Here is an 18,788-nt window from a genome sequence, read left to right as displayed (position 1 = left end):
CCTAATGAAGTGCTCTCACCAGGTGCAGTCTCCAGAGCTGGTGATGATCTCGCTGTCACTGATGAAACGACAGCAGGATAGGTAACCTGCAATGACCACAATAAGTTCCAGGACACACGGTATGTACATGTCCATTTATTGGCACTCGCCTGTGTGTGCCGCCAGCTCGCGCATGACCTTGACGTTGCCGTCTTTGCCCTTGAGGTTGTAGATGGAGCACATGTTGTCCAGACCTCCACAGGCCACAAGGTTGCCCGAAGGTGCGTATGCGCAAGTCATCACCCACGATGACTTGAGTGGGATGGCATTCACCTGTAGAAAAACAGAGAATATACTTTTTTCAAACTGTGGTTCATGGGCCAAAATGAATCAGTTGCTGAGTTTCATAGGAAACTGTATCATAAACATATATATTGATCCAGCAGGCACACTTAGCAAAGGGCTTATTTCAGTCAGAATTTGTGGTAGAAAATTCACGTGTTCTTTATCAATTTATGTACAGCATATGTCAATGGTGTGGCATTTGTACAATTTACAATAATATGTAGTCTACGGTAATACAATGATTTATTTCACCATATTGGGGAGCCCTTCATGTTATCTGCTCAGTAATAACTTAGCATTGTTTATTAATGTCTTTGGAAAAATGCCAGTTTATTTGTTTCATTAGGTTCACACATTTTTTAATTAATATTATAATATTAATTAGAAAAACCATACCAGATTTATACATTATATCAGGGGTCACCCACCTTTTTGAAAGCAAGAGCTACTTCTTGGGTACTGATTAATACAAAGGGCTACCAGTTTGATACACACTTAAATAAATTGCCAGAAATAGCCAATTTGCCCAATTTACCTTTAATAAATAAATCTATATATATATATATAAAAAATTTTGAAACATAGTTTATCAAAAGAAAAATAGGCCTAGTATTATTGCAGGGGTCAGGGGCGCCGAAAAGGGGGGGTAAAGGAGATGGATTCTAGGGGCCCATGATGTAGGGGGGCCCAGAGAGGCCCCTAATGATGATGAAATGAGATGAAATTATGTGTTGGGGGCCCTGTAAAGATTATTTTCATGGGGCCCAAAATCCCTAGCGGCGCCCCTGGCAGGGGTCACCAGCTTTTTAAAACCATGAGTTACTTCTTGGGTACTGATTAATACAAAGGGCTACCAGTTTGATACACACTTAAATAAATTGCCAGAAATAGCCAATTTGCTCAATTTACCTTTAACTCTATGTTATTATTAATAATTGATATTTATCTTTGTGGAAACACTGATCATCTTAATGATTTCTCACAATAAATATATATGGAAACAGATAAGTATTTTTAAAAAAGGGGGATTTCTGTCCGTCATTCCATTGTACTTTTTTTTTTCCCTTCTAAAATATATGATGAAAAAAAAGAACTTAGTGGACTGGTTTAAAAGAGGAGAAAACACACAAAAAAAAGAAAATTAAATTTTGAAACATAATTTATCTTCAATTTCAACTCTTTAAAATTCGAAATTCAACCGAAAAAAAGAAAAGAAAAACTAGCTAATTCGAATCTTTTTGAAAAATTTTTAAAAAGAATTTATGAAACATCATTAGTCATTTTTCCTGATTAAGATTAATTTTAGAATATTGATGACATGTTTTAAATAGGTTAAAATCCAATCTGCACTTTGTTAGAATATATAACAAATGGGACCAAGCTATATTTCTAACAAAGACAAATCATTATTTATTCTAGATATTCCAGAAGAAAAATTTTAAAATAAATTCAAAAGACTTTGAAATAAGATTTAACTGTGATTCTACAAATGTTCTACATTTGCCAGAATATATATTTTTTAATTTTAATCATTAAAAGTTTGAAGAAATATTTCACAAATATTCTTTGTCGAAAAAACACAAGCTAAAATGAAGAATTAAATTAAAATTGATTTATTATTCTTTACAATAAAAAAAAAAAAATACTTGAACATTGATTTAAATTGTCAGGAAAGAAGAGGAAGGAATTTAAAAGGTCAAAATGTATATGTGTTTAAAAATCCTAAAATCATTTTTAAGGTTGTATTTTTTCTCTAAAATTGTCTTTCTGAAAGTTATAAGAAGCAAAGTAAAAAAATAAATGAATTTATTTAAACAAGTGAAGACCAAGTCTTTAAAATATTTCTTGGATTTTCAAATTTGAGTTTTGTCTCTCTTAGAATTCAAAATATCGAGCAAAGCGGGATCAGCTTGCTAGTAAATAAATAAAATTACAAAAAAAATAGAGGCAAGTAAGTGGTAAGTGCTGCTATTTGAGTTATTTTTAGAACAGGCCAGCGGGCGACTCACCTGGTCCTTACGGGCGACCTGGTGCCCGCGGGCACCGTGTTGGTGACCCCTGCATTATATTAATCAAAATTACTCCTCTTTGAGCTGCCACCTTATCTTGGTAGAGGAGTTTGCGTGTCCCAATGATCCTAGGAGCTTTGTTGTCTGTAATTTCTCCAGAGTCTCTGAACCTTTTGATGATATTATGGAGCGTAGATGTTGAAATACCAAAATTTCTTGCAATGGCACTTTGAGAAAGGTTGTTCTTAAACTGTTTGACTATTTGCTCACGCAGTTGTGGACAAAGGGGTGTACCTCGCCCCATCCTTTCTTGGGAAAGACTGAGCATTTTTTGGGAAGCTGTTTTTATAGCCAATCATGGCACCCACCTGTTCCCAATTAGCCTGCACACCTGTGGGATGTTCCAAATAAGTGTTTGATGAGCATTCCTCAACTTTATCAGTATTTATTGCCACCTTTCCCAACTTCTTTGTCACGTGTTGCTGGCATCAAATTCTAAAGATAATGATTTTTTGCCCCCCAAAAAAAGTTTATCAGTTTGAACATCAAATATGTTGTCTTTGTAGCATATTCAACTGAATATGGCTTGAAAAGGATTTGCAAATCATTGTATTCTGTTTATATTTACATCTAACACAATTTCCCAACTCATATAGAAACGGGGTTTGTAAAAAGAAGTGTTCCAATATGGAGCCTTGTGGAACTCAACATGTTTGCAGAGAAAAAGTGTCTGCTCAGCAAACACATGTGAGGGGTACATGTTATCTCCTCAGGAGGAGATCAAACAGAGTTTGTCTTACCTTATTGGTCGTGATGCTGTCCCACACGATGAGTTTGCCATCTTGTGACGCACTGACGCACAGCCTAGTGGCACATGAACAGACAATCTCATTTGTGCGCAGTTTTCTGGCATCTTTCTGTGGGATTTATGGAGCAGGACATTTCACTTTTTGGCACTAGTGCAGTGGTTCTTAACCAGGGTTCGATCCAACCCTAAGGGTTCGGTGAGTCGGCCTCAGGGGTTTGAGAGGTCAAAACACACCCGACTCATTGTGCAAATACAAACTTCTCCCTGTGGGCGAATTACGGATACGGAAACAGCAGGTGGGTATTTTGTTGTGAGTTTATGCACTCTGTTGGGTTTTGTTGTTTGAAGAAGGTGATGTTCATGCACGGTTCATTTTGTGCACCAGTAAAAAGAACATGGTAACACTTTAGTATGGGGAACTTAGTCACCATTAATTAGTTGCTTAATAACATGCAAATTAGTAACATATTGTCTCATAAAGGCCTACTGAAATGAGATGTTCTTATGTAAACGGGGATAGCAGGTCCATTCTATGTGTCATACTTCATCATTTCACGATATTGCCATGTTTTTGCTGATAGGATTTAGTAGAGAACATCCACGATAAAGTTCGCAAATTTTGGTTGCTAATAAAAAAGCCTTGCCTGTACCGGAAGTAGCAGACGATGTGCGCGCTTGTGGAGCTCCTCACATCTGAACATTGTCTACAATCATGGCCACCAGCAGCGAGAGCGATTCGGACCGAGAAAGCGACGATTTCCCTGTTAATTTGAGCGAGGATGAGTGGGAGAGATTCAGATGTTATTAGACACATTTACTAGGATAATTCTGGAATATCCCTTATCTGATTATTGTGTTACTAGTATTTTAGTGAGATTATATGGTCGTACCTGTACAACCTGAGAGTCATAGGGGTGTGGCCACGGTTGTGGTGACCGGCAGTGTTTCCGAGGGAAGCCACGTTTCTCTATGAGGCAAGGCAGCCAGGCTGAGATTTTTTCTTTTCCCCCCTCCTCCGCGCTGTAAGCATCCGACGGTCGGGGGCGGCCGGTGGGAGGAGGCAAGAGAGTCCGCAGCTGCAGGAGGAACGACGCAAGCTATCCGCTCATGTCTACGGTAAGAGCCGGCTTATTAGGAAACAAGGAAAACACCGGCTGTGTTTGTGTTGCTAAACGCGGTGGGAATACACCGCTTCCCACTTACATCTTTCTTCTTTGACGTCTCCATTATTCATTGAACAAATTGCAAAAGATTCAGCAACACAGATGTCCAGAATACTGTGTAATTATGAGATTAAAGCAGACGACATATAGCTGTGATCGGTGCTGGATCAAAATGTCCGCTACAATCCGTCACGTCAGGCGCACGCTCCATCATACTGCGACGTTTTCAACAGGATACTTTGCGCAAAATTTAAAACAGCAATTTAGTAAACTAAAGCGGCCGTATTGGCATGTGTTGCAATGTTAATATTTCATCATTGATATATAAACTATCAGACTGCGTGGTCGCTAGTAGTGGCTTTCAGTAGGACTTTAACTAGTCATTAAGTACTTATTAATGCCTTATTCTGCATGGCCTTATTATAGCCCTAAACCTTTAACCCTAACCAAATAACTCTAAAATAAGTATTTTTTACTTAGAATATGTTCCACTACTGTCCAAATAACTAAATTAAGTTTTTGTTACTTATGTTGTGTTCCCCATTCTAAAGTGTTACCAAAAACATCTAACTTTGTCTTGAATTTGAAAATGATATTTTTCACTAAATAAGGGTTCGGTGAATGCGCATATGAAACGGGTGGAGTTCGATACCTCCAACAAGGTTAAGAACCACTGCACTAGTGTATCACATTCTTGGCAACCCTCCCGGAGTTTCCGGGAGACTCCTGAAATTCAGCGCCTCTCCCGAGAACCTCCCGGGACAGATTTTCTCCCGAAAATGTCCCAAAATGCAGGCGAAGCTGGAGGCCACGCCCCCCTAGCTCCATGAGAACCTGAGTGAGGTGTCTGAGAGCGTGTCCGCCCAATGATGTTATAACTGTAGAATGATCAAGGCCTAGTTCTTGGTTTCTTATGTGGGTTTATTGTTAGGCAGTTTCATTAACGTCCTCCCAGCGCAGTAACAACACACAACAACAGCAGTCACGTTAACGTCTAACACTCTACCGTAAGGCAGTTCGTCTGCCGTAAACAGCATGTGACACTCTTAAACAGGACAATACTGCCATCTACTGTACATGCACCACAACACCTCCAGGCAACTTCAACACTTTACTAATACCCTCCTCCATTCACATCCAATCTCCCCGGATTGTAAATAACCTAATGTAAATAATCGAATGTATTTCTAATGTATATACTTGTTCTTATGCTATGTGAACTCACTATGTTCTCTGCTGGCTGTACATATCCTACTAAATAAGACCTACACTGTTTCAATGTCCATTTCTCTGTTGATGCAATTGTTGATGACTGAAGTACTGATATCAACCAAAGCTCCTCATCCCACCCCCAGGATTGCAAATAATGTAAATAATTCAATGTATATACTATGATGATTAACTTGTGTGATGACTGTATTATGCTGATAGTATATATTTGTACCATGAATTAATTAACGTGGACCCCGACTTAAACAAGTTGAAAAATGTATTGGGGTGTTACCATTTAGTGGTCAATTGTACGGAATATGTACTGGACGGTGCAATCTACTGATAAAAGTATCAATCAATCAATCAATCATGCATTTGTGACAATAACATCGACTTTAGAAAGTGCAGTGCACAACTGTGTACACAACAGCTGTGCTACTCCCCTCTTAACCACGCCCCCAACCACGCCCCACACCCGACCACGTCCCACCACCCCCCACCTCCCGAAATCGGAGGTATGAAGGTTGGCAAGCATGGTGTATCAACACCAACAACAGTACTCACTTGGAGTCAGTGGACCAGTGCATTGCATAGATCTTGGCCAGGTGACCCCTCAGGGTTTTCCTGGTCTTCAGCTGGACTCGGCCCACCACGTTGATGCTGGCCACAGCCTCCTGCAGGGTGGTGTCCTGCATTACCTTACGCGCCGCCTATAACGGGGAGGGGCAAACAAACAGAAGCCCTTTTTAAACTGTAAAATCCGCCATTTTATAAATCCGGCATTGTGAAGTTCTATCAGAGCTGTGACGGACACGTTCTTCTCACTTGTGCCCACCCTGCTTTGTTGAAAGCAATCGTCGCAGGCTGTTACTTAGTTACAGCAATATCCTGTTTGTTGTATATCTGTGAAAGGCAATATACAGTGGGGCAAAGAAGTATTTAGTCAGCCAGCGATTGTGCAAGTTCTCCCACTTCAAATGATGACAGAGGTCTGTCATTTTCATCATAGGTACACTTCAACTGTGAGAGACAGAATGTGAAAAAAAAATCCAGGAATTCACATTGTTGGAATTTTAAATAATGTATTTGTAAATTATGGTAGAAAATAAGTATTTGGTCAACCATTCAAAGCTCTCACTGATGGAAGGAGGTTTTGGCTCAAAATCTCACGATACATGGCCCCATTCATTCTTTCCTTAACACGGATCAATCGTCCTGTCCCCTTAGCAGAAAAACAGCCCCAATGCATGATGTTTCCACCCCCATGCTTCACAGTAGGTGTGGTGTTCTTGGGATGCAACTCAGTATTCTTCTTCCTCCAAACACGACGAGTTGAGTTTATACCAAAAAGTTCTATTTTGGTTTCATCTGACCACATGACATGACATGTATCCATTTTGGTATAAACTCAACTGGTCGTGTTTGGAGGAAGAAGAATACAGAGTTGCATCCCAAGAACACCATACCTACTGTGAAGCATGGGGGTGGAAACATCATGCTTTAGGGCTGTTTTTCTGCTAAGGGGACAGGACGATTGATCCGTGTTAAGGAAAGAATGAATGGGGCCATGTATCCTGAGATTTGGAGCCAAAACCTCCTTCCATCAGTGAGAGCTTTGAATGGTTGACCAAATACTTATTTTCCACCATAATTTACAAATAAATTATTTAAAATTTCTACACAGTGAATTCCTGGATTTTTGTTCACATTCTGTCTCTCACAGTTGAAGTGTACCTATGATGAAAATGACAGACCTCTGTCATCATTTGAAGTGGGAGAACTTGCACAATCGCTGGCTGACTAAATACTTTTGTGCCCCACTGTATCTTCTGTTAAGGTTTGGATGCAGCTATTTTGCTGTGTAAAACTGGCTTGTGAGAGTATAAACCAGGGGTTACAAATGTCAGGCTCTGTGATAATTGGTTTTTTTTTTGGCCTGTGAAATGTTTAAACAAATACTTAATCAATTAACTCAAACAATCCAAAATCCAATTAAGAGATTTATTTGGAAGGAAAAAGTAGAGCGGTCTTTTCACTTTGATCCTTTAATCAGATAACTTTTTGCACATTTACAAAATGAAACGGAGAAGATCACAGCACCTCAACCACAAATGGCTCAAAAGTCAAAGAAAACTGTGACGTCAGCAAATGTAAGTCTTCACAGCTCATGAGCAGTGGTTCTCAAGTGGGGGTACTTGAAGGTATGCCAAGGGGTACGTGAGATTTTTTAAAAAGTATTCTAATATTAAATATTATAAAAATACCAACAATTCAAAAGTCCTTTATAAATATATTTATTGAATAATACTTCAACAAAATATGAATGTAAGTTCAAAAACTGTGAAAAGAAATGCCTCAAGTTTGAACGTTTGAACTATTATTTGTGTTTGTTTTAAAGAAAACTTTGAGGTTTTTATATAGGCAACCACACAATATATGCAATATTTTTTCCATAGAAAACATTTTAAAGTGACATTTTTTAAATAATTGGAGCCTTGGAAATAATTAATTATAGCATTTGATTTTTTTTTCTTCTTTTTTTTGAGCAATGGCAAAAACAGAAAAATGAAGACAAAAGAAAAAAAAACAGTTTTGGTCAACAATGCAACTTTTTCTGATAGATTTCAAAATAATGCCAATTTTTTAAAAATGTTTTTAAAAATGTTTGCAATATAATTTCCAGAATGTGTGGCGGGCCGGTAAGCAATTAGCTGCGGGCTGAAAATGGCCCCTCGGCCACACTTTGGACACCCCTGGCCTACACAGTAGTGTTTCCATAGTAACAGTTTTACCCTGCAGCAGATGCCATTGTTTGGTATGGGAATGCCAAGATTGTAATCCAACATAGAAGATTGTTAAACTCGGGAAGTTCCACTGGTGTTTATATCTGAGCTGCTCTTGCTGTATTTCATGTGTTAAAGTGTAATATTAGGTGTGAGCTACTTACAGTGATCTGATCTTTGAGGTTGTCTGCCTCCTTTCGCAGTTGCTCCATTTCACCCATGGTGATGCTCGTTCAGGCACTCTCACCACCGGAGACAGGGAGGGGATGGCAGGAAAACTGAGTAAAATGAACACAATAACAACAATGACTCGTTCAAACTAAATCAACGATTTCCCCGTGCGCTGATAACGCCGCGTCGTCGGCTGTTGCAACATGAGTGTTTACCTACGCTGCAGGTCCCACCTCTCCCTCGGAAGTAACGACTTTGCAAGTCAAACTCGCGCTCTTGGCTGCTTTGCAAACTTTCATAAACACACAAAAACCGGTATAGCACCCCCCCAGACAACCGCCATCCTCCACACACACGCTCATACAACATGAAAGTGTATGAATATTCATGTTGAGCATTTAAAGAAGTAAAAGTACTTGCTCTTCTGATGATTGGCCCTGTGTGTACACACGAACCAGTACGTCCTGTCATAATGTCATCACCTGCAGAGGTTCTACGTCTCTGAGGCACTATTAGGATTCTGCACGTGTGTAAAGGTTGTGAGAGAATTACTGTTTGCGTTAAAGTTAAAAAGTAAAGTTAAAGTACCAATGATTGTGGCGAAATTATTCTCTGCATTTGACCCATCACCCTTGATCACCCCGTGGGAGGTGAGGGGAGCAGTGGGCAGGAGGGGTGCCACGCCCGGGAATCATTTTGGTGATTTAACCCCCAATTCCAACCCTTAATGCTGAGTGCCAAGCAGGGAGGTAGTGGCTCCCATTTTTATAGTCTTTGGCATGACTCAGCCGGGATTTGAACTCACGACCTACCGATCTCAGGGCGGACACTCTACCCACTAGGCCCCTGAGTAGGTGACAGTGCAGACAACAGTGCTATAGTTGCGCACAATGTAGAGGTCATACAAGATCTTGTGAACAAGTTTTCAGCAACAGCCAGTCAGTCCAGCCTCAAAATAAACATCAAGAAGACGAAATGCTTGTACCAGCCACCCAAGTATGAGCCCACATCACCCCTAGCAGGGGAGGTCACTTGTGCAATGCCGAACATTCAAGTACCTCGGAAGCACAGTGACAGAAAATGCCAAGGTTTCGGTCCCCTAGAGGGGGGGGGTTGCCCACATCTGAGGTCCTCTCCAAGGTTTCTCATAGTCAGCATTGTCACTGGCGTCCCACTGGATGTGAATTCTCCCTGCCCACTGGGTGTGAGTTTTCCTTGCCCTTTTGTGGGTTCTTCCGAGGATGTTGTAGTCGTAATGATTTGTGCAGTCCTTTGAGACATTTGTGATTTGGGGCTATATAAATAAACATTGATTGATTGATGATTGATTGATGAGATCAGGCTCAGGATGGGGAGAGCGAGTGCTGTGTTTGGGAAATGAAGGGAAAGACTCTGGAACAGCAGGCATGTCGCTATTTGCGTCAAGTGCAAGGTGTACAGAGCAGCTGTGCTAGCTACACTTTTGTACGGTGCTGAAACTTGGAGCATCTACAGCTGGGGTCTCAAACACGCGGACATTATTTTGCGGCCCGCACCGTCATGTGAAATTTTGTGTCGGTGCGGCCCGCGAGTTTCATATTTGTATAACCTCGATTTTTCCGAGAGACTCCCAATTTAAAGTGCCCCACCAGTGGTGATCATTCTCCCGAATTTCACTCAAACAAAATTAAGGGGACACAGTGGAGGCCCCGCCTTTAGCGTCCTCTACGACATGTACAAACAGCGTACCTGCCCAGCCACGTTTTGTATTTAGATTCTGCAAGACATACTTGATCAACAATCACACAGGTCACACTGAGATTGGCCGTATAAATAACTTTAAGACTGTTACAAATATGTGCCACACTGTGAACCCACACAAAACAAGAATGACAAACACATTTTGGGAGAACATCCATACCGTAACACAACATAAACACAACAGAAAAAATACCCAGGATCCCATGTTGCGTTACGATGCGGATGCTCTCCCAAAATTTGTTAATCTTGTAATTAGTGATTCCTAAAGCCCAAAAAAAGTCTGCGGGCTATAGAGCGTTTGCATTCCGGGCTCCAGTACTCTGGAATGCCCTCCTGGTAACAGTTCGAGATGCTACCTCAGTAGAAGCATTTAAGTCTCACCTTAAAACTCATTTGTATACTCTAGCCTTTAAATAGACTCCCTTTTTAGACCAGTTGATCTGCCGTTTCTTTTCTTTTTCTCCTCTGTCCCACTGGAAGGGGTCCGGTCCGATGACCATGGATGAAGTACTGGCTGTCCAGAGTCGGGACTCAGGATGGACCGCCTGCCTTTGTATCGGCTGGGGACACCTCTGCGCTGCTGATCCGCCTCCGCTTAGGATGGTTTCCTGCTGGCTCGGCTGTGGACGGGACTCTCGCTGCTGTGTTGGATCCGCTTTGGACTGGACTCTCGCGGCTGTGTTGGATCCACTATGGATTGAACTTTCACAGTATCATGTTAGACCCGCTCGACATCCATTGCTTTCGTCCTCTCCAAGGTTCTCATAGTCATCATTGTCACCGACGTCCCACTGGGTGTGAGTTTTCCTTGCCCTTATGTGGGCCTACCGAGGATGTCGTAGTGGTTTGTGCAGCCCTTTGAGACACTAGTGATTTAGGGCTATATAAGTAAACATTGATTGATTGATTGATTTGGTGTGGGTTCACGGTGTGGCGCATATTTGTAACAGTGATAAAGTTGTTTATACGGCGTGGCGCAGTGGGGAGAGTGGCTGTGCGCAACCCGAGCGTCCCTGGTTCAATTCCCACCTAGTACCAACCTTGTCACGTCCGTTGTGTCCTGAGCAAGACACTTCACCCTTGCTCCTGATGGGTGCTAGTTGGCGCCTTGCATGGCAGCTCCCTCCATCAGTGTGTGAATGTGTGTGTGAATGGGTGAATGTGGAAGTAGTGTCAAAAGCGCTTTGAGTACCTTGAAGGTAGAAAAAAAAAAAAGCACTATACAAGTACAAGTACAACCCTCAGTGTGACCTGTATGGCTGTTGACCAAGTATGTCTTGCAGTCACTTCCGCGGGTCTGCAGAAGCCTCATTCAATATGTGACTGGGCTGGCACACAGTTTGTATTGTGGAAAAGCGGACGAGACAAGTTGTCGAGGACACTAAAGGCGGTGCCATCACGGCACGCCCTTAATATTGTTGTCTGGGTGAAAACCGGGTCAATGATTACCCCGGGAGATTGTCGGGAGGTGCACTGATATTCCGGTGTTTCCCGGAAAGATCGCGAGAGCTGGCAAGTATGTTGCTAGGGCGGGAAAGCCATTCAAAGAAGGTGAATTCATCAACAAGTGCATGTTAGATTTTTTTAAAGAAATCTTTTCTCGCGACCCAGCCTCACCCAGTTCCTGCATCCAGTGGCCCCCAGGTCAATTGAGTTTGAGACCCCTGATCTACAGGTTGCAAGTCAGAAAACTTCACGCATACATGATGCGCCACCTTCGGACCATCATGGATATCTACTGGACAGACAAAATCCCGAACACAGAGGTCCTAAGTCGTGCTGGACTGCCATGGATGGATGTCATCTTAACCCAAACGAACCTGAGATGGGTCGGGCATGTAGAGAGAATGATTCACGAGCGGCTCCCTCGCCATCTGCTCTACTCACAGTTGGAGGAAGGGAAACGTAACCGAGGGAGGCCAAGGCTAAGGTACAAGGACACCGTTGAACGGAATTTGAGAGAACTGAAGATCGACACTGCAAGCTGGCAGATGAAGACAAAAGACGGGGCTGAGTGGAGGTCTAAGATCCGACCTAAATGAAACAGTCATTGTCGCGCTCGACAGACTGCTATGATGTGTGTGTGTGTGTGTGTGTTCAAGCATTGAAAATGATGATTGCTATTGAGTCTGGTGATGTCGTGATTACAAAATAGGCTGCAGTCAATTCTCTAATGGACAAAATCACAGAGTGTGAGAATCGTCCCGCATGGCAGCACATCCTGACACGTCTTTTGCAGATGCAGAACCATATAAACCTGATCGCCCGCTTGCTCAAACATCGACCCGATTCAGTTTAGATCCCCCCTTCTCTTGAAAAACAAGACAAAAGTGATGGTTTCCTCTTAATCTTCCACTTTCTCTCTCCCAATTTGAATTAGATTGGCTTGGAAACGACAAGACCACATGGATTTGCCTCTCATTTGTGTAAAGGGAAAAAGTCCAATGTCTGTGTGACTTTTAGGCCATCTGGAAAGCTGCTAGTGCAGGGGTCACCAACGCGGGCACCAGGTCGCCCGTGAGGACCAGATGAGTCGCCCGCTGGCCTGTTCTAAAAATAGCTCAAATAGCAGCACTTACCAGTGAGCTGCCTCTGTTTTTTAAGTTTGATTTATTTACTAGCAAGCTGGTCTCAGCATTTTTAATTCTAAGAGAGACAAAACTCAAATAGAATTTGAAAATGCAAGAAAATATTTTAAAGAGTTGGTCTTCACTTGTTTAAATAAATTCATTATTTTTTTTTTACTTTGCTTCTTATAACTTTCAGAACGACAATTTTAGAGAAAAAATACAACCTTAAATATGGTTTTAGGATTTTTAAACACATATACTTTTTTACCTTTTAAATTCCTTCCTTTTCTTTCCTGACAATTTAAATCAATGTTCAAGTTTTTTTATTATTGTAAAAAATAATAAATACATTTTAATTTAATTCTTCAATTTAGCTTCTGTTTTTTCGACGAAGAATATTTGTGAAATATTTCTTCAAACTTATGATTAAAATTTAAAAAAAAATATTCTGGCAAATCTAGAAAATCTGTAGAATCAAATTTAAATCTTATTTCAGAGTGGATTTTAACCTATTTAAAACATGTCATCAAAATTCTAAAATGAATCTTAATCAGGAAAAATTACTGAGGATGTTCCATAAATTCTTTTTTTTAACATTTTCAAAAAGATTCAAATTAGCTAGTTTTTCTCTTCTTTTCTTCGGTTGAATTTTGAATTTGAAAAAGTTGAAATTGAAGATAAACTGTTTCGAAATTTAATTTTCATTTTTTTCGTGGTTTCTCCTCTTTTAAACCGATCAATTAAGTGTTTTTTTTCATCATTTATTCTCTACAAAAAACCTTCCGTAAAAGGAAAACAAATGTAAGACGGAAATACCCATTTTTTTATACATATAGATTTATTTATTAAAGGTAAATTGAGCAAATTGGCTATTTCTGGCAATTTATTTAAGTGTGTATCAAACTGGTAGCCCTTTGCATTAATCAGTACCCAAGAAGTAGCTCTTGCTTTCAAAAGTGTTGGTGACCCCTGTGTTAGTGAATGCAGCAACATGTTCAAATGACGGCTTAGCCCCTTAAACTGTCAATAAGGTCATTTTAATGGAAGTCCCCTGCTGTCTGGCCTGCCACCCTTGTGTGTGCGTGATTAAATGGCTGCAAGAAAAGGGAGGGGTGGCGAGGTTGCTGGATGGTAAAGTGCATTAACACCATTGGAGAGAGAGAAAGGGACCGTCTGGAAGGGTAAGAGGCGAGTATGAGAGTGAGTTTTAAATCCCCGCCGACTGATTTTTAAAAAGGGTAGGGCGGGCGGTGGGGGTGTGCTTTTTGAATCAAATCTGCGTTCATCCGATTACTGACTGCTCTTTGCATGTGGTTAATAGATGGAGGGAGGAGAGGACAGGGGATGGGGCGGATGACACCCAGGACAGGAGGTGGGGAGCTAGATGGAGACAGAAGGTAGGATATTACTTTTTTAAACACCGATTGCTGCTCTCTTTGCATCTTTAGTTAAAACCAGGATTTGCTACTCAATTATTGTATTACCACAACATACACATATAAATCAGTGACGTGCAGTGAACTAAACACCAGGTGAGGCGTACATACTTTTTTTAACTTAAATTCATTGTTGATTTAGGTCAGGGGTCTCGAACATGCGGCCCGCACTTTGATATGACAATTTAATGTTGGTGCGGCCCGCGAGTTTAATATGAACGGCGCTTAACAGCGTCATACTTGCCCACGTCCCCAATTTTCCAAAGAGACCCCTTTAATTTCAAGGCACCAATTCTCTCGAAGCCCCTGTCAATTTATGCCATATCAACAATATTAAGGGAGTGCCATTATGGCACTTTAGCGCCCCCTACATCCTGAACTGGCAGCGTGCAAGCCTAGTTACTTTATGTTGCATCTGGCCATGCAAGACGCACGTGTGTCATTACAAGATATATTTGATCAGCAGCTACACACGTCACACTGAGGGTGGCCGTAAAAAAAACTTTAACACTGTTAGAAATATGTCCCAGACTGTGAACCCACACCAAACAAGACTGACAAACACATTTCGGGAAAACGTCCGCATCGTACCATAACATAAACACAACAGAACAATTGCCCAGAATCCCATGCAGCCCTGACTGTTCCGGGCTACAATATACACACCCCCACTACCACCAACCCTGCACCCTCCCTACTTGCGTCGGTTGAGGTGTTGTATATTGTAGCCAGAGAGAGTCAGGGCTGATAGGTGTTCTGGGTATTTGTTCTCTTGTGTTTAAGTTGGGTTGGAGCAGTGGTTCTCAAACTTTTTTTGTCATCCCCCACTTTGGACAAGGGGGAGTTTTCAAGCCCCACCCGCCCCCATAGCCACAACAGAACGCTAATGCCAAGCTTAACATTTTCAAATTTATTGAACATCAAGTAACATTCAAGTCAGGGTTTCCCACACATTCATTTATTTGTGGCGGCTCGCCACAAAAGAATTACGGCCGCCACAAATAAAAAATCAACATTTTTTTTTACTTTTGACTCGCTTGAGCGCTCATAAAAGCAGTGGGACTGTCTGTGAATTGATTGATTGATTGATACTTTTATTAGTAGATTGCACAGTACAGTACATATTCCGTACAATTGACCACTAAATGGTAACACCCCAATAAGTTTTTTAACTTGTTTAAGTCGGGGTCCACGTTAATCAATTCATGGTAGCTTGTAGTTACATATTATATAAATATGTATATAAATATGTACATAAAGTGTTGTAATCATATTCCAACTCCGCGTTCTTCTTGGTCATTTCCGCCGCAAGAATACAATAATAAAAATGTTTTTTTTAAGTGAAATTCCCTCCCGTTCCTCGCGCTCCACCTGTCATGTCTCTATTCCCCACAGGTTCGTTTGAACGCTCTGTTCCTTAGTAAAGCTTCACCGTCAATGTAAACAGTGAAACAGGCGGCCGCAATGCACCGCTTCCCACCTGCAGCTTTCTTCTTTGACGTCTCCATTGTTCGTTGAGCAGATTGCGGTGGATTCAGCAATACAGATGTCCCTAATACTGTGGAGTTTTGCGATGGAGGGGGCGACTTGTAGCTGTGAACGGTGCCGGAACAAAATGTCCTCTACAATTTGCACTGCCTCACATGTATTGTACATGTAAATCAAGAATCAGACTTTCACACTTTGAGAAACGCTGGGTTAGGGTGAGAAAATTCGGGAAGAATGGTTGCACCGGTAGATTGTCGGGAGATGCACTGAAATTCAGGAGTCTCCCGGAAAAATGGTGAGGCTTGGCAAGTATGTTGCTAGGGCGGGAAAGCCATTCATAGAAGGTGAATTCATTAAAAAGTGCATGTTAGATTTTTTAAGAAATCTTTTCTTGGTGCCCAGCCTCACCCAGTTTCTGCATCCAGTGGCCCCCAGGTCAATTGAGTTTGAGACCCCTGATTTAGGTAGTGTATATTACCTCTCTGTATTTGTATCTGAAGCAACAATAGCTATCTTCCATGAAAACGTACTTTGTATAATCGTAATCATTAAGTCTTAAAGTCCAGTTCAGAGAAGTATTTCCTCTTGGATGCAGTATATAATCCTCCATATTGGCAGGAACATTCATTTAATTCAATTTCATTGCAAGAAATGAGACAATATTTTTGCATCTGACAAAAAACACCCACAAACGCTGGCTTGCTCTAATAAAAATGCCATGTTTGTTATAAATCCAGTTAAAGAAAAGAAAAAAATGCTGGCTTCCGCTGGAAAGACCTGTGTCTGCTAGCTTGAGAGCCCCCACTTCTCCCAGTGTGGGGGGTCAGAGTCATTGAACTGCTAGTTGACAATATACCACCCCATACCTTGAGGCAGAGGTACTTTCTGCCTCAAGACCTGCCTTTCCAACGTGGCAACAAGCATGCGCCCAATACACACTGTGTGTAGCCGTGGAGGCACTGCCTGTGTCTGCCTCACTTCTCATCTGCTGCATTGTTTTGATCAGGAAACATGGAATTTCCGCAATTTTAACCGTGAAAATTATCAAAAAATATACAAGAACCACGCCAAAATTACATAGAAAGCATAAACCAAAAGAGCAATATTAATATTTCCACATAAAACCTTTTAAAGTGATCATTTTTAAATAATAATTCATTATAACATCGATTTTTTTTGTCCTTTTTTTAACAATGGAAAAAAAAAGATAATAAAGACAAAAGGAAAAAAAACTGCTTACATGGCAGCTTTGTGTCAACATTGCCACTTTCTCCTTAATTAGATTTCACCTCATTTCACTTTTTTGAAATGTTTTTTATTTTTGCAATTCTATCAATTTTGCAATTTTTGCAGAATGTGTGGCGGCCCGGTAAACGATTAGCTGCGGGCCGCAAATGGCCCCCGGGCCACTCTTTGGACACCCTTGGATTATATGAAATCAATAATAGTTATAATAATATAAATATAGTCATGTTCAACCCTTGGCTAAATTGTCCAATAAAAACAGATTCATCCCTTTAATCTAGTTCATTGACAGTTTTGAACTTCAGACATGTTTAATTGAAATGTGTAATTTAATCAAATGATTGATTCCCTAAATAGGCATTGTTATGGATTGTAATATATTGTGTTTCCAATTAATGAAATATACATTTTTATTTTGATATTTTATTATATATGTATTTTTTTTTAATTATATATGTCTCTATCTGAGTTGGCCCTGCGTTGAGGCGGCAACATGTTGCGAGTGTTTTTTTGGATTGATTGAAACTTTTATTAGTAGATTGCACAGTACAGTACATATTCTGTACAATTGACCACTAAATGGTAACACCCCAATAAGTTTTTCAACTTGTTTAAGTCGGGGTCCACCTTCATCAATTCATGCATGTACCCTGCCTTCTGCCCGAGTGCAGCTGGGATAGGCTCCAGCCCCCCCGCAACCCCGAATGGGACACACGGTAGTGTAATGATGGATGAATGGATGAGTTCATTTTTAAATTTAGTTTTTTTTGCACATTTTACAAAACGAGGTAAAGCTGCCTAAAAATATTGACATAAGTAAGAAAAAATATATATATATATATATTTTTATATTTCATAACAATATTTTGGTGGTTTTAATGTACTATATATTTAATTGTAATGTTTAATGTGTCTTTATATTTATTTTCAACTATCATCGGTATTTATTTTTGAGTAACATTTTAATCTTGTACACTATATTAACTATTTGTAGCGAGCAACACATTAGGATATTGTTCCTAAAATACCGAACAAAACTGAAATGATTTAGCGGCAAATGATTTCCCATTTTTGAATGTGAAACATCAACATAGCAAGAAACAAACACGTCAAAAAACCAAATGGGCCTCACCAGTTTGGAGACTCCCGTCGACTTTTAATCACGCTGGTGCTGCCGTCACTCTCTGAATGTTGTCATGAGACTTTTTAGCACTTTCCATTCACTTTATAGTAGGGGACACAACCCAGCCGGCGTGATGCTCCCCTTTGTAAGTCACTCTCTCCTGTCGTCCTAGGAGGAACAGATGAGGATTGGAGGGATGAAGGGAGATCAGGGACGAGGGGATAAACCCTGGCATGGACAGTGAGAGGTGGTGGTAGTGGTGGTGGTGGGGGCTGACAAAAAGGGAAAGGACATCGGGAGGGAGACCAAAGAAGGTGTTGGCGGACAGTGCAGGGGTCACAAGACACGAGCATGGGGTGAATCAAGGAATGGAAACAAAGAAGGGGAGGGGTGGAAGAAGCAAAATAAGAGAGTCTGGGAATATGACTTTTTATGGTGACCAGGGAGTCCTGAAACTTCCATGACTACTATCAATGTTTTAGAAACCTAAGCGAAGAGCTAAGATTAGAAAACTAATAGGACAGAGAGGGAGAAAAACAACATAACCAACGCTAAAATAACAGGTCGAGTACATATACAAACCCTGTTTCAATATGAGTTGGGAAATTGTGTTAGATGTAAATATAAACAGAATACAATGATTTGCAAATCCTTTTCAACCCATATTCAGTTGAATATGCTACAAAGACAACATATTTGATGTTCAAACTCATAAA

The 18,788-nt window shown here is 40.7% G+C and overlaps 1 protein-coding gene across 1 annotated transcript in view; it reads right to left on the bottom strand.

The window, feature by feature from the left end:
• gnb3a (guanine nucleotide binding protein (G protein), beta polypeptide 3a) overlaps positions 1-18,318 on the bottom strand; it is a 33,963-nt gene extending 15,645 nt beyond the window's left edge. Inside the window, exons 1-6 of the mRNA XM_061914858.1 lie at positions 18,082-18,318; positions 8,464-8,577; positions 6,081-6,226; positions 3,134-3,197; positions 150-312; positions 20-86 (exon numbers count right to left, since the gene is read on the bottom strand). Coding sequence (XP_061770842.1) covers positions 20-86; positions 150-312; positions 3,134-3,197; positions 6,081-6,226; positions 8,464-8,520 — 497 coding nt within the window. The 5' untranslated portion in view covers positions 8,521-8,577; positions 18,082-18,318. The remainder of the gene's footprint in view (positions 1-19; positions 87-149; positions 313-3,133; positions 3,198-6,080; positions 6,227-8,463; positions 8,578-18,081) is intronic.
• Positions 18,319-18,788: the final 470 nt, after the last annotated feature.

This window comes from Nerophis ophidion, linkage group LG11 (assembly GCF_033978795.1).
Source record: "Nerophis ophidion isolate RoL-2023_Sa linkage group LG11, RoL_Noph_v1.0, whole genome shotgun sequence".
Lineage (NCBI taxonomy): Eukaryota > Metazoa > Chordata > Actinopteri > Syngnathiformes > Syngnathidae > Nerophis > Nerophis ophidion.
This window is presented reverse-complemented; position numbering and strand designations above follow the sequence as displayed.